The sequence below is a fragment of the Taudactylus pleione genome, unplaced genomic scaffold (assembly GCF_031769625.1).
Source record: "Taudactylus pleione unplaced genomic scaffold, aTauple2 ptg000366l, whole genome shotgun sequence".
Taxonomy (NCBI): domain Eukaryota; kingdom Metazoa; phylum Chordata; class Amphibia; order Anura; family Myobatrachidae; genus Taudactylus; species Taudactylus pleione.
Genome location: NW_028284767.1, coordinates 2,831,763 through 2,845,993, shown reverse-complemented (window position 1 = coordinate 2,845,993; position 14,231 = coordinate 2,831,763). Strand labels below are relative to the sequence as shown.

Below are 14,231 nucleotides of genomic sequence, written 5' to 3'. Positions count from 1 at the left end.
GTGCCGGGTTGATATTGTTAGTGTAAAGTGTAAAAATAAAGTTTCCATATTGTCTTTAGTTGTAGAACCACAAGTACCAGCAAGCCTCCCCTGCATGCTGGTATTTGGAGAACCACAAATACCAGCATGCGGGGCATTACGGGCTCGCTGGCACTTGTAGTTCCACAACTAAAGAACTACGTAAATAAACAAACATACACCGTGAAAGTATAATTTTAATAAAACAAACATGCACACTCACACTCACACATACTCACCTAGTATCCGAAGTAATCCATAGGGGTGTACCTGAAAAAGAAAATCCATACTCACCTCTCCTATGTGTAGATCACGTCCACTTCTCAAAGTAGGCAATCCAGGGGTTAAAATAAAAAAACGCAAAAAACACGATCCATGTTCATTTTTTTTTTATTTAAAAACATTTAACATAAGTACACACAGAAACATGTACATATCTCATGCATATGTGCATGTTTCTGTGTTAATCTGGCCTGCTCAGGATGTACTCGCTAGCCTGAAGCAGGTCTATTATTTGGGGACTTTTGGTAATCTTTTTTTTGCGAGTCTGAAACAGACACTCTATTACATTGGGCGAGTTGATTGTTTCAATGTGAAAACATCTGGATGCGAGTTTGAGAATGGAGAGTTTTAGTAACTCTGAAAAATGCGAGTTTTAGTGAACAGACACCCTATTACATTGGAGAGTTGTGAAAAATTGCGTTTAGCACCAAACTCGCAATTTACCAAAACAGACTACCTATTACATTTGGCCCCAGGTGTTCCTAAGGGAAATCCTGCGTTTGTGCAGCCACCCCCCCCACCCACCCACAAAATGTGGCGAGCTGTCAATCAACATCGACAGCCGCCATCTTGTTGCGAGCCCCGTAGCGACTGAACTTCAGTCGCTCAGAGGGGCTCGCGCACGCCGGACCCGGCGAAAGCGCAGTGAAGGTCTGAACGCAAGATGTTCAAACTTTCAGGTCGCCTAATGGATAGGCGCCTTAAGACCCTGATATGTGTAGAGCAGATCTTATTAAGATCCCATGAATAAAATGTCTCTTAGATAAGGGTATCTTAACCCACCAATCAAGGGCTATTGATAGTACAAATATATTATCCAACTTAAGAAAGTAGGAATGCTGCTGACCTCAGTATTATATCAAGCTGCTTTACTACACACTGCAGCTTGCTATACTATGCACATGCGCTGTGAGGGTTGATTTTCACTCTCTGCATGATGTGTTTATTTTACTTTTTATATATAACTCAGAAATAATACTATTGTCACCTACAGTATATGCCCTGCCACAGGTTTAGCATTTCCTATTAGCAAAACTGTGCCTGGGCATGCTGGAACTTGTAGTTTCACAACAGCTGCAGAGCCACAGTTTTTCCCGGTCTGACTATAGGATTAAAGATCACCAGCAAACAAAAAGCAAACATAAAAATCTAAAAAATATATTAAAAAATAAAAAAAATGAATAAAGTCTAAAGCTGGGCATCCACTATACAATTGTCTTTCAGATATTTGTCCAATCTGGCTGGTTGGAATGAAAAACTGGTAATGTATGGGAGCAAATGACAATGGTCCATTTGCTCACAAACACTGGAAAATAGCCAAAAATGTCCACCAGGCTTGGGAAACACCTACTTTCCCTTCCTAGTAAAGTAACATAATACACAGTTTCTACAGGATGTAGATCCCCTTTGTTAACATAGGGTTGGTTTACTTTATTAATAAGTAATAATTAGCTTGTGCCAGCTATCCATCAGTATTAAGATTTTCAGGCATATCTGGTTGCATAAGGATGTCCCTCAGGCTGGACTCTCTTCTACAGTTAATCATAAGTTTATTTGGCAGATGATCCCTCAGAGCAGGGTCACTTGTGACAATTAGAGATGTGCACGGACCCCCATGTTTTGTTTCTGGATCTGGATTCATCTTCATGTTTTGCAAAACCACCCTCAAGTGTTTTGGTTTCGGATTTGGAAAAAATTTATAAAAATCGATAAAAAAAATCAATGAACATCAATAAAACCAGCTAAAATGTCCAAATCCAAAACCCAGGTTTTTAAATCCAAGTTCCAAACTGGCAACAAATCCGAACCGGGACTCGCTTCAAACCGGGTCATAAAAGTGGATCTGAACCTTGACCCGGTTCTACTCGGAACCTATAAATTCGGGTGTGTTCGGATTTCAGAAATCCAGACTCGCACATCTCTAGTGACAATACCCCAGTGTTCCCTGATATCCAATGTAGAGGCATGACTGGCAGAGTCATAAGTAGCAAGGAATACAAAATTCTCATAATGAGAAGTAGCCTGATACTTCTTTCATGGGATTTTGCCTGCATACAGATATATCCAACAACAGCACTTAATGATTACCCCGCACCACCTACTGCAGAACACTGGATTTTTTTCTCCATCCATATGCGGGAAATGTTTTTAAGACTGAAACCCTGTGGTAATAGTTGAACAAAAATTGCCCGTGGACTAATAAATCTACTTCCCTTTTTTCAAGATTTAAGATGTTATAGTATAGATCTAAGGTACTTTCACTTGGAATCTTATCAATATCATATAATTAAAATAAAACATTAAAAGTAATCTCATTATATTCAGTATTGTTCAGCAGTTCAGCATTAGCCGAATCATCCATGGACAGTTACAGATATATAAAATAGTATTACCACTGATTAGGGACACAAAACTAAAAAAATGGACAGCAACAAAAATAGAAATAAACAATTAAATGCATAAAAAAAAATAGAAGAAAAGTTACAGCAAGATCCCCATCAACAATGGATCTACAACTATCCTACGTAGGATGGCAATAATAAAAAAATAGATATTTAGTAAATCTCAAAAACAATTATTAATATGTGTGAAGAACAAAAATGTCATAAATCCCACTCCAAATGAAAAAATAAGTCAAACATATCCTATAAGGCCCACACAGACATAGGGCCTAATTTAGAGGCAGACGCTAATCCCTTCATGGCTGTATCTTTGCATGCAGCAATACTGAGAAGTTATGCTAACGCCGCAGCCACTGTATGTACAGAAATAGCCACTGCCTACGTCTGTGATAAGCCACTAGCTTACAAAAACTCAACACTGTTCACATATCGATAGCACCATCAAACTTCTGAGAAACCCTAAGGCTGCTCAGAATATCCATCAGAAGTATGCAGCTGGGGCCAGTTAAGCTGTATGCAAAGATGCAGGTGCTATCTGCGGGACCCACAAAACACTTGTGACACTGCTGTGTTTGACTACTCACCACCCGCTACCTCCCAAATACTCACTACGACAGCACCAGTAAATACTTGTGACATAAGAGCAGTGCGAAAGAGATGCATATGCAATACAAAAACACTGACCAACTGCGCAATCATTGGCATACAGTACATTAGCGTCCACATTTGAATAAGACCCATAGTCATAGGAATGCAGCCTGGACCAGGTTGAATTAGCAGATTTGAATTGCAGAAATACAGTACTGTAAATGAGGCGTGCACTCACCAGATTTGTAAAAAGAGATATCGTTTTATTCAGGCATCATCAAATAACAAAACCAATGTTTCAGTCCAATTCAAGGCCCTTTGTCAACCCACAAAGAAAGTAGATAACTAATCCCATGTAAATACCCCATACAAAATATTCGAAAAAGCCACTCCCATTAGTAGCTGTTATGTCCTGGGTTGCTTGTGGACCCGGGGTGGTAGCAGGAGCGATCACAGAAGCAGATTTGAAAATAAAACTAGGATTTTTAATAAGTGCTTGAGTAGACATATAATGTGGCAGTAAATAAAAGTCCAGGAAAATATAAATGTGCACAAGAGTTCTGTGGTGGGAGCAAAAGGGTTAATGTCCAGGTAGAAACAATTAGAGCTGTCCAGGTGTGCAGGTAGTGAAACTGAAAATAATCAAGCCAGGTTTGCAGGTAGTGAACTGAAAATAATCAAGCCAGGTTTGCAGATAGTGAACTGAAGCGCAGGATGTCAGCAGGCTCAGGCACTCTTGTATGGGCAAGGGTGATGGAGGTAGCAGGGTAGTCCAGTGGGAACTAGGAGCTGACAGGCAGACTGGCAGACAGCGAATTCACAGGAACAGGAAAGCACAGAGAACTCCCTCTCAGCTAGGCTGAGATACACGTTGCACTGGCAAAGAAGGAAGGCACTGACCCTTCCTAAATACCCCATGCCGTGCTGTTACTGGCCGGAGGGAACATGTGACTCACCAGGATTGGCCAGCCTCATCACATGGCCAGAAGGCAAGATGGCGGCGCCCATGCCAAACGGAACGGAGACGCCGCCAGGCCTCACCAGCGCAGAGTGACAACAGGGCCGCACAACAACGCGCACAGCCAAAGCCCCCCGCCAGACACCAGATCCGCCACCAGACAGCCCGCGCCACAACGACCTCACAGGTAACACCCGCCTAGCGCCATGCTGAAATACCCTGGCCGTGACAGTACCCCCCCTTTTGGGGTGGCCTCAGGACACTCACCAGGCTTCTCCGGATGGGCAGAATGGAATCTCCTGATGAGCGTGAGAGCGTGGACATCACGAGCATCGGTCCAGCAACGTTCCTCTGGACCGTAACCTTTCCAGTCCAACAAATACTGAAGATGACCTCTGCGCAGACGAGAGTCCAAGATCTGGGCGACTTCAATCTCAACTCCTCTCTCCGTCTGGACTCGAGGAGAAGCAGGTAGAGCATTATGGAACTTATTCAGGACTAGGGGCTTTAATAAGGAAACATGGAAGGAATTGGGAATTTTTAGGTATGGGGGTAACTGTAAACGGTAGGCCACTGGATTAATGACTTCTGTTATGGTGAAGGGACCGATGAAGCGGGGTGCGAATTTCATAGACGGAACTCTTAGACGAAGGTTCCGAGTAGACAACCAGACCTGGTTTCCTACTTGCATGCGTGGAACTATTCTACGCTTCTTATCGGCCTGGGTCTTATAGCGAGAGGATGCCTTCAACAAATCAGACCGTACTTGAGTCCAGATGGCAGCAAAATTCCGCACCGTGTCCTCCACGGCCGGAACATCGAAAATAGGCAGGCTTCGGAATTCGGGAACACGAGGATGAAGGCCATATACAACCTGAAATGGCATTTGGTTAGTTGACGAGTGGTAGGAAGCATTATGTGCAAACTCAGCCCACGGCAGCAAGGCAGCCCAATTGTCCTGGGAAGATGACATAAAAATTCTTAAGAAAGTCTCTAGATCTTGATTAACTCTCTCGGTGGAGCCGTTGCTTTGCGGATGGTAGGCCGTGGAAAAGTTTAACTTCACTTGAAGAACAGAACACAAAGCCCTCCAGAATTTTGCAGTAAACTGCACACCACGGTCAGAGACAATTTCAGCAGGAAGGCCATGTAGACGAAATATGTGTTGGACAAACAACTGTGCCAGGTCAGGGGCAGAAGATAACTTCTTCAACGGTATATAGTGGACCATCTTAGAAAATCGGTCTATTACAACCCAGATAGTGTTGAAACCTTGAGAGACTGGCAGGTCTGTGACGAAATCCATGGAGAGATGCATCCATGGACGTGATGGAGTAGGTAATGGAAGCAATTCCCCAGCTGGAGCTTGTCGAGATGATTTATGCTGGGCACAGGAGGAGCAGGAAGAGATAAACTCCATTATATCTGCCTTCATAGAAGGCCACCAAGAGTGTCTTTTCAGGAACTCCAAGGTCTTCCGAGTGCCTGAGTGCCCTGCGAAGTTAGAGGAATGTGCCCAGGTGAGAAGCTGCTTCCTTAATTCCGGGGCCACAAATGATTTTCCCGTAGGAGGCTGAAGTTGTAATGCGGCAAAAACTCTTGATTCCAAGACAGGGGTATTGCTTTGATTTTCAGATTGATCATCACAGAGGAGAGATCTCGATAGGGCATCAGCCTTCTGATTAAGTGCTCCAGACCGGAAGGTCAGGGTGAACTGAAACCTGGCAAAGAATATTGCCCAGCGGGCCAAACGAGGACTCACACATTGGAGGTTTTTGAGAAATAGGAGATTTCTATGGTCCATAAATACTGTAAATGGAAACTTGGCGCCTTCTAGCAAATATCTCCATTCCTTCAACGCCAACTTTACAGCTAGTAGTTCTTGCTCACCTATGGCGTAGTTCCTTTTGGCAGGAGAGAATTTTTTAGAAAAGAACCCACACGGATGGACTCGGTTGTCCTCATAACGTTGAGACAAGACTGCTCCCACAGCTTCAGATGATGCGTCTACTTCCAACAAAAAAGGCCTGTCCAGATCGGGTTGTCGAAGAACTGGTGCTGAGATAAAGGCCTGTTTTAGAAGATGAAAGGCAGACTCTGCCTCGGGTGACCATTGGGCAGGATTAGCACCCTTGCGGGTCAAGACTGTAATGGGAGCCAGCAGTGTAGAAAATCCATTAATAAAGCGTCTATAATAATTTGCGAAGCCCAGCAATCTCTGGATGGCCTTCAGTGTCTGAGGTCGGGTCCAATCCAGAATTGCCTGTACCTTCTTGGGGTTCATTTCTAAACTGGAGCCAGATATTACATAGCCGAGAAAAGGTACACTGGGCACTCCAAAGACGCACTTCTCCAGTTTGCAGTAAAGGTGGTTTTCTCTCAAATGGGTCAAAACTTCTTTAACATGTTCTTGATGTTTAGCCACAGAGGGTGAAAAAATCAGTATGTCATCCAGATAGACAACAACCGAAACATATAACAAATCCCGGAAAATCTCATTAACGAAACTTTGAAAGACAGCAGGGGCATTACACAATCCAAAAGGCATTACTAAATACTCGAAATGTCCATCTCTGGTATTAAAAGCGGTCTTCCATTCATCGCCAGCTCGGATACGAATGAGGTTGTAAGCCCCTCTTAGATCTAATTTCGAAAAAATGACAGAGCCCTTGACCCTATCAAACAACTCAGTAATCAGGGGAAGAGGGTATCGATTCTTTACAGTAATATCATTAAGGCCTCGATAATCAATACATGGTCTTAGACCACCGTCCTTCTTGCCAACGAAGAAAAACCCAGCTCTGGCAGGTGAAGTAGAGGGGCGAATGAACCCCTTTGCCAGGTTGTCCCGGATGTATTCGGTCATGGCTTGAGTTTCAGGCAAGGACAGCGGATAGGTACGACCACGAGGTGGTATCTTATCAGGTATCAATTCAATTGGACAGTCCCATTCCCTATGAGGGGGTAAGATATTTGCTTGTTGTTCAGAGAAAACGTCGGCGAACATCTGATATTCCTTGGGAATGGCAGAAGAAACTAATGGAACTGTCTTTCTCACAGGTCGAATTTTTGGAAGACAGGATTTCTGACAGTCCATACCCCATGACAGAATCTGCATAGAACTCCAATCAATCCTGGGATTACGTTGACGTAACCAGGGTAGACCAAGAACAATTTCTTGAGAGGCCTCTGATATCACCAGGAATTTTAAGGACTCAGAATGAAGTGCCCCAATTCGGACCAATACTGGTTGAGTCTCTTTGGTGACTATCCCGTTAGTTAGAGGGCGTCTGTCTATAGAGGTCAGAGAGATGGCATGGTTGAGAGACAAACAAGGAATCTGAAATTTATCTATGAAACTAGATGTTATGAAATTTCCGGCTGCTCCCGAGTCGAGTAGAGCAGTAGCAAAGACAGGTTTGGGTTTAAGATCCAAGGCTAGGGTAATCGTGAAATCTTTAATTTTTGGAGACGGGTTCATAACTCCTAACTTGATGTCTCCAGGGTCAGTTAGGATTTGGCATTTCCCAGTTTACGGGGGCAGGAGATCTGCAGGTGACCGGACTCTCCGCAGTACAGACAGAGGTTCTTTTGCATTCTTCTCTGACGTTCTTCTTTAGAGAGGTGTGTATGATTCACCTGCATAGGCTCCTCTTCAGTAGGGGAAGGAATGGAATGGGTAGAAATGGAGGGGGTAAATGACCTTTGCCGGTCAGTTCTGTTTTTTTCAGCCTGACGTTCCCTGAAGCGTAGGTCAACTTTGATACACAACGAAATCATGTCGTTCAGATTAGTAGGAAGCTCTCGAGTGACTAGATCATCCTTTAGTCAGTCTGACAAGCCATGCCAGAAGGTCGAGGTGAGGGCTTCCTCATTCCATTTGAGTTCTGATGCTAAAATTTGAAATTGCACGGCATATTGACTGACAGGACGGACCCCTTGTCTCAGTGTCATGATGTTTGATGATGCTGATAGAGTACGCCCAGGTTCATCAAAAATCCTCCTGAAGGATGACACAAAGCCTGCGTAATTATCCAGCAGCGGATCTGAGCGCTCCCAGAGTGGGGAAGCCCATTCCAAGGCCTGGCCGGATAACAGAGAGACTATATAAGCCACTTTAGTTCTTGCAGTTAGAAAGTTGTCAGGCTGCAGGGTAAAATGTATGTCACACTGATTTAGGAAACCTCGGCAGAGTTTAGGATTGCCGTCAAATTTATTCGGTAAAGGAAGACGTAAGCGGGGAGATGATCTGCCTCCTGTATTCCCAGACGCTGATGCGGATGTAGATGCTGGTACTTCAGGGGTAGAAAAGGAAGTTTGCAAACTATCCTGTCGCTTGGACATATCTTGCAGAAATTTAGCCATCTGATGCTGCATGTTTTCCAGATTTTCTAAACGACCAGAAATGCACCTGAACAAATCCACTCCTGACTCCTGATCCGTGGCCGGCTCCATGGGGCCAGTGCAAACTGTTCTGTTCTGGGTTGCTTGTGGACCCGGGGTGGTAGCAGGAGCGATCACAGAAGCAGATTTGAAAATAAAACTAGGATTTTTAATAAGTGCTTGAGTAGACATATAATGTGGCAGTAAATAAAAGTCCAGGAAAATATAAATGTGCACAAGAGTTCTGTGGTGGGAGCAAAAGGGTTAATGTCCAGGTAGAAACAATTAGAGCTGTCCAGGTGTGCAGGTAGTGAAACTGAAAATAATCAAGCCAGGTTTGCAGGTAGTGAACTGAAAATAATCAAGCCAGGTTTGCAGATAGTGAACTGAAGCGCAGGATGTCAGCAGGCTCAGGCACTCAGGTATGGGCAAGGGTGATGGAGGTAGCGGGGTAGTCCAGTGGGAACTAGGAGCTGACAGGCAGACTGGCAGACAGCGAATTCACAGGAACAGGAAAGCACAGAGAACTCCCTCTCAGCTAGGCTGAGATACACGTTGCACTGGCAAAGAAGGAAGGCACTGACCCTTCCTAAATACCCCATGCCGTGCTGTTACTGGCCGGAGGGAACATGTGACTCACCAGGATTGGCCAGCCTCATCACATGGCCAGAAGGCAAGATGGCGGGGCCCATGCCAAACGGAACGGAGACGCCGGCAGGCCTCACCAGCGCAGAGTGACAACAGGGCCGCACAACAATGCGCGCAGCCAAAGCCCCCCGCCAGACACCAGCTCCGCCACCAGACAGCCCGCGCCACAACGACCTCACAGGTAACACCCGCCTAGCGCCATGCTGAAATACCCTGGCCGTGACAGTAGCAAGAATTGGCACCCTAAAACGAAACCCGAAGTCAAAGGACTGGATATGAGAACACTATCTTGGGAGAAATGGGACCTCTTAGTTGGGTCCTGACTGTATATCCCTGCATTAGCGTAAGCCCCCTGGCTGGTTCAGCCAGGCACTGTTTTTCCCTTGATTTTTCAGTACCAGACCAGGTTGAGGTCTGGGGCAGATTTTGGTTTTAGGGGAGACTCCACGCAATTTGTTTTAAATCTTTTCATTATTTCTATCCTTTTACACCTAATAAACCTGTATACATCATACTAATCTGTGCAGTGCTTCTGTTTTGACAGGTTTGTCATCATTTTTTTGCACTTCTATTTACCATTGGTGTTTAACAGAAAGATAACAACCAACAGCATTTAGACCTGCAGAAATCAAATTACATTGCCATTGGGTTTCTATTTCAAACCTGGATGATAAATATCTGGTTTCAGCACTTCTAAACGATGGCTATAATGAGCAGTTTTGGTCAGTTTTGATTTAGAAGCAAACCAACCTTTAGTGAATTTAGCCCTAGGAGTTTGTTTTGTCAGATATATCTTGTTTCTGCTTAGGGCATACTGGGGTTAAAGTTTTTGAGAAAGTTACTGGCTTTTTTTAAATTTGGTAAGATACTGTATGCCCCATACTAAAGATAGGGAATTTCATAATGTTCTGCATGTCAAGTAGCAACTTATGCTGGGTGTACCGAGAGTGGCTTTAACTGAGTGTACACACATGGTTGACATCACCCCACTTAGAGGATTTCTACAGTCAGCTGGAGAGTAATTAGTTGAAAACTGGAGAGTGCTACTGCACAGTCTCCATGATAATCCTTTAGGGAGGCATCAAATACCTTACCATCTGGTCTTCTGCGCATGTGTGGCACCATCATGTCACTGTAATGGAGCGCCACAGTGTTCCACTTAGATCAATGAGACCCTGCGATATAATGCATTCCATAGCACGATTACTACTTGCATCCTGCACCGCTACCAATATACAGTCACAGGCTGGTGGTCTGTATACTCTATTCCATGCTGAGAGTCTGTCATGTGCAGAACTGTGAGTATGGCTGTACATCCAGATTACTGATAAATAAACCACCCCACTGGTTAAACACTTGGCTGTTTGGTGGCTTTAAGGGATCCGCTTGTGTATACCATTACTCTGCCATTACCATCTCCAATAGTACACATATACCTCAACAGGTTATTGGCATAGGTAAACAAGCAACAGATGAACAGGTCCCAAGCACCTAAATGCCCAGCAGTTCACAGACACCTGTAGACATGGGTAGGCACAAAGTAAAGATAGCACCCATGTGAAGTGTTTCCAGCACCCATGATGGGATTAAAGGTGCAGAAAATGATACAACATAGAAGTTTGAAAGGAAAATGTAATTAAAGTATATTAGATTGTGGAAAGTTACAGTTTACCCTGGTGGCGGACCAAATCCAGGTGATGTAGAAAGAGCCATGGGAACAATTGACTTAAGTGTTGAGCAATATGTGAATTCTATCATGCATGGAAAAGTGTCAGCAAAACCACATGGACAGGACTGTAAGCATCATATGAGGATGCGGTCTAATGAGTAGAATTAACCTGAGGCATGTATTGTATAATACAAAGTTATGTAAATGAACAAGTATGAGTGACTACATTGACAAAATGATGTCCATATCCCAGCAGTTAACATCCGTAGGAGTCCAGGTAGATGATGAGGGGATTGCCATGGCAATCTACAGACCTTAATATCTAAGTTTTACATTCTAGTAGTGGCTATTGAAGCAAACGTAGCAAAGCTAACTACAGAGATTGTTAGAACAATACTGTCACAGTTCCAAGAACATGTGCCAGTTGAACTGAATGCTGAGAATAGTGCATTGCACGCTGAAAGTGAGAAGCCTAAAATTTTTGTACAAATGCTATATATGTCACAAAATAGGTCTGCTATACACAATATGAGGTGCAACAGCTGATTCAGCATTGAATGTCACAGACAGTTGCAGAAAGCATTGCTAGTATACCCACTCAAGTGCTACCAGACATTTCAGCTGCAATGAGGAATGGTTCACTATCTTAGCCACATGTGATCATATAGCAATTAAGGGAACTGGAAATGAAGTGCTTACAGCTACAAAAGTTGGGACAGTCACTACACATTTAAAAAATGGACTTACACTAAGGGTAAATTAAGGGTAAAGTAAGGTAAAATAAGGTATATTACTGCACACAGTAAGAACAGTAATATACGCTGCGTCTCAAAAACTCAAACTTCTTTGAAAATGCTATTTAAATTTAATTATAAAAGACAGCAGGTTTTTTGTTTGTAGACAGAAAACAATGTCCTTTTTTTAATAACAGTAAAAGAGGTGTTGTTGGGTTGTAGCTCACAGACTCATCAAGTATTTTGGGCATATAATTTTGAAATCACACTGCCCTTACACAGTGACAATATATATACTGCAGTGTTGATACGAGATAGATATCCTTGTGGAACAAAACTGCATGTTCACTTTTTAACAAACAATAATACAAAAGAGCCTATTTGTAGCATCACACAGTAGCCTGCTTCTAATTTGCAGAGCACTGGATTGCAGTTGCTGTCTTATAAATATACAAATAAATTGTTTCAAACAACAGAGTGCAATAAATTCTAGAATTAATTTTTATTTTTAATCATATGCAATCTATAATTTTTTTTAAAAAACACATAATACATACAAAGAGAAAAAAAACAATATAAAACATACTAAATATACATAATCGTTGATCCAACATCAAAAAAATATATATGAAAAGAAAGAATCCTCCTACAGAAGATAGGTAGTCCCAATTAGGAGATACAGTATCTTTATAGGCCATTGTCTCTGGTACATCCGTCGCTGTATCTATGTATGTTATGACTTTAGTTAATCTGACATTTTCAAAACCTCACATAAAATAGTCAGAAAACTTCATCAAAACCGCAAATTTTGTCCAAATTTAGACTCAAATGTTAAAATAATAATACAGTTTTCTTGCAATAGATAAAACAGTAAAGTCTTACCTGATTTGGGAAATGTTACGTTAAAAACATCATCATCAAGTACTTGAAATTCCTTCCATGCATAGGTTAAGCTTTCTTTCGAATGTATAGAAAGGGGTACTTTTAGCCCTTCAAATTCAAAATACTCTCGTGTGAATGCCATTATGAACAGACCTTGAGAGATAAAAATAAGTATTACCAAAGGTAGAAACATTTTAAAATAAAAAAAAATATGACCATAGCCTTAGTACTAATTTATTTAATGAAAATAAAACACACATTTTTAAAAGATTCAGCATGGAGTGCTATATAAAACTACATACAGCCCCATAATAAGAGTGGTAAAAACTTACCATAGTGAAATACAGGAACACAATAGCCAGACTTTACCAGAAAACAAGAGATTGACAGAGTATTGTTTTATAAATTGTTTTATAAATATTCAGAATGCAACTTATCTGTGCACTGAATAACTTTTACTCTGCATTACTATGGTTTATCTCACACTTGCCAACTCCTGAAAATTGGCCAGTGCTCTGTGACTGGCCCGGATGGCTGATGATGTGATTCGCGCTGAACTGTGTCATTGTGGAGCTGCCCCCATATCTCAATGTTGGTAATTCTGGCATTGCCTAGTAGGGGGTGGGGACATGATAATGCAATCACACCATCACACCTTCTAGCTCCACCCACTTGCCCATGCCATGCCCCCCACAGTGCTGAACTGGCTGGCTCCTCCCAGAGGGGCCAGCACAAAGGTTTGCAAGTATGGTGCATCTATAATACAGCAATCACCGGTAAACAAATGGCTTTATGTATGTACTTTACCAAACAGAGTGAGTTCTACATGCTAAGAGGCCTAGTTATTTATTGTACAGTATCACCTCTAATGATCATGCACAAATGTAAATGGCAGGTGTTATATTAATGCAGAGGCCAAGACTAGAATGTGAATAGTGAGAAATAGAATATGTCCGAGCAATACCTGAACTATACTGTTGCATTCTCCTCCGGGAGAAGCCCGATGAGGGGATGAACCTGACCCTTTGAGTGTGGAGTCGGGTTCATTATGTCATTAGCGTCACCCCAGTCTCAGCAAAATGTATAATTTTAGCCCCCCCTCCACTTCCCTACTGACCTGTGATTTCGGTATTATCTTCTCATCCTGCCCACTTTTCTGGGGGACTACCTGTGAGATTGTGAGTCTTCTGCACCTTCTGTGAGTGTAATTGAATATGACCTGAACATATGACCTAAACCACACATTGGTTTTGCCAAAACCACCCTCAAAGATTTTGGTTTTGCCAAAACCACCCTCAAGTTTTTGGGTTTGGGGTTTGAATCTGGAATTGTTTCAAAATTGTTAAAATGGCTAATATCATGTAATTAGGGATTTTGTTCCTACAGTGTTATTAACCTCAATAACATTAATTTCCAGTCATTTCCAGTCAATTTTGACCACATCACAGCTCACAAAGTTGTTTTCAGTTTTCACCTACAGTATATTGGCCGAAGGCTGCAGCAAGCTGACTGGCTAAACTAGTTACAGAGCAGTGGGACAAACACATAGCAGTTTAAAAAAGAATATAGCATATCTAGGACACATAGTGGCACTGCAGGCCAGCAAAAGTATATGGAGGTGGATTACTATTTAGTGGAAGCCAGGTAAAGCATTTATTGATTTATTG

At 42.5% G+C, this 14,231-nt stretch overlaps 1 protein-coding gene across 2 annotated transcripts in view; it reads right to left on the bottom strand.

Moving 5' to 3' along the window:
* The window catches only part of LOC148508424 (sulfotransferase 2B1-like), a 128,698-nt gene that overhangs the window by 96,683 nt on the left and 17,784 nt on the right, over positions 1 to 14,231 (bottom strand). For both annotated transcript variants that reach the window (XM_088444471.1, XM_088444472.1), the window contains exon 2: positions 12,565 to 12,717. In XM_088444471.1, coding sequence (XP_088300597.1) covers positions 12,565 to 12,706 — 142 coding nt within the window. In that variant the 5' untranslated portion in view covers positions 12,707 to 12,717. The remainder of the gene's footprint in view (positions 1 to 12,564; positions 12,718 to 14,231) is intronic.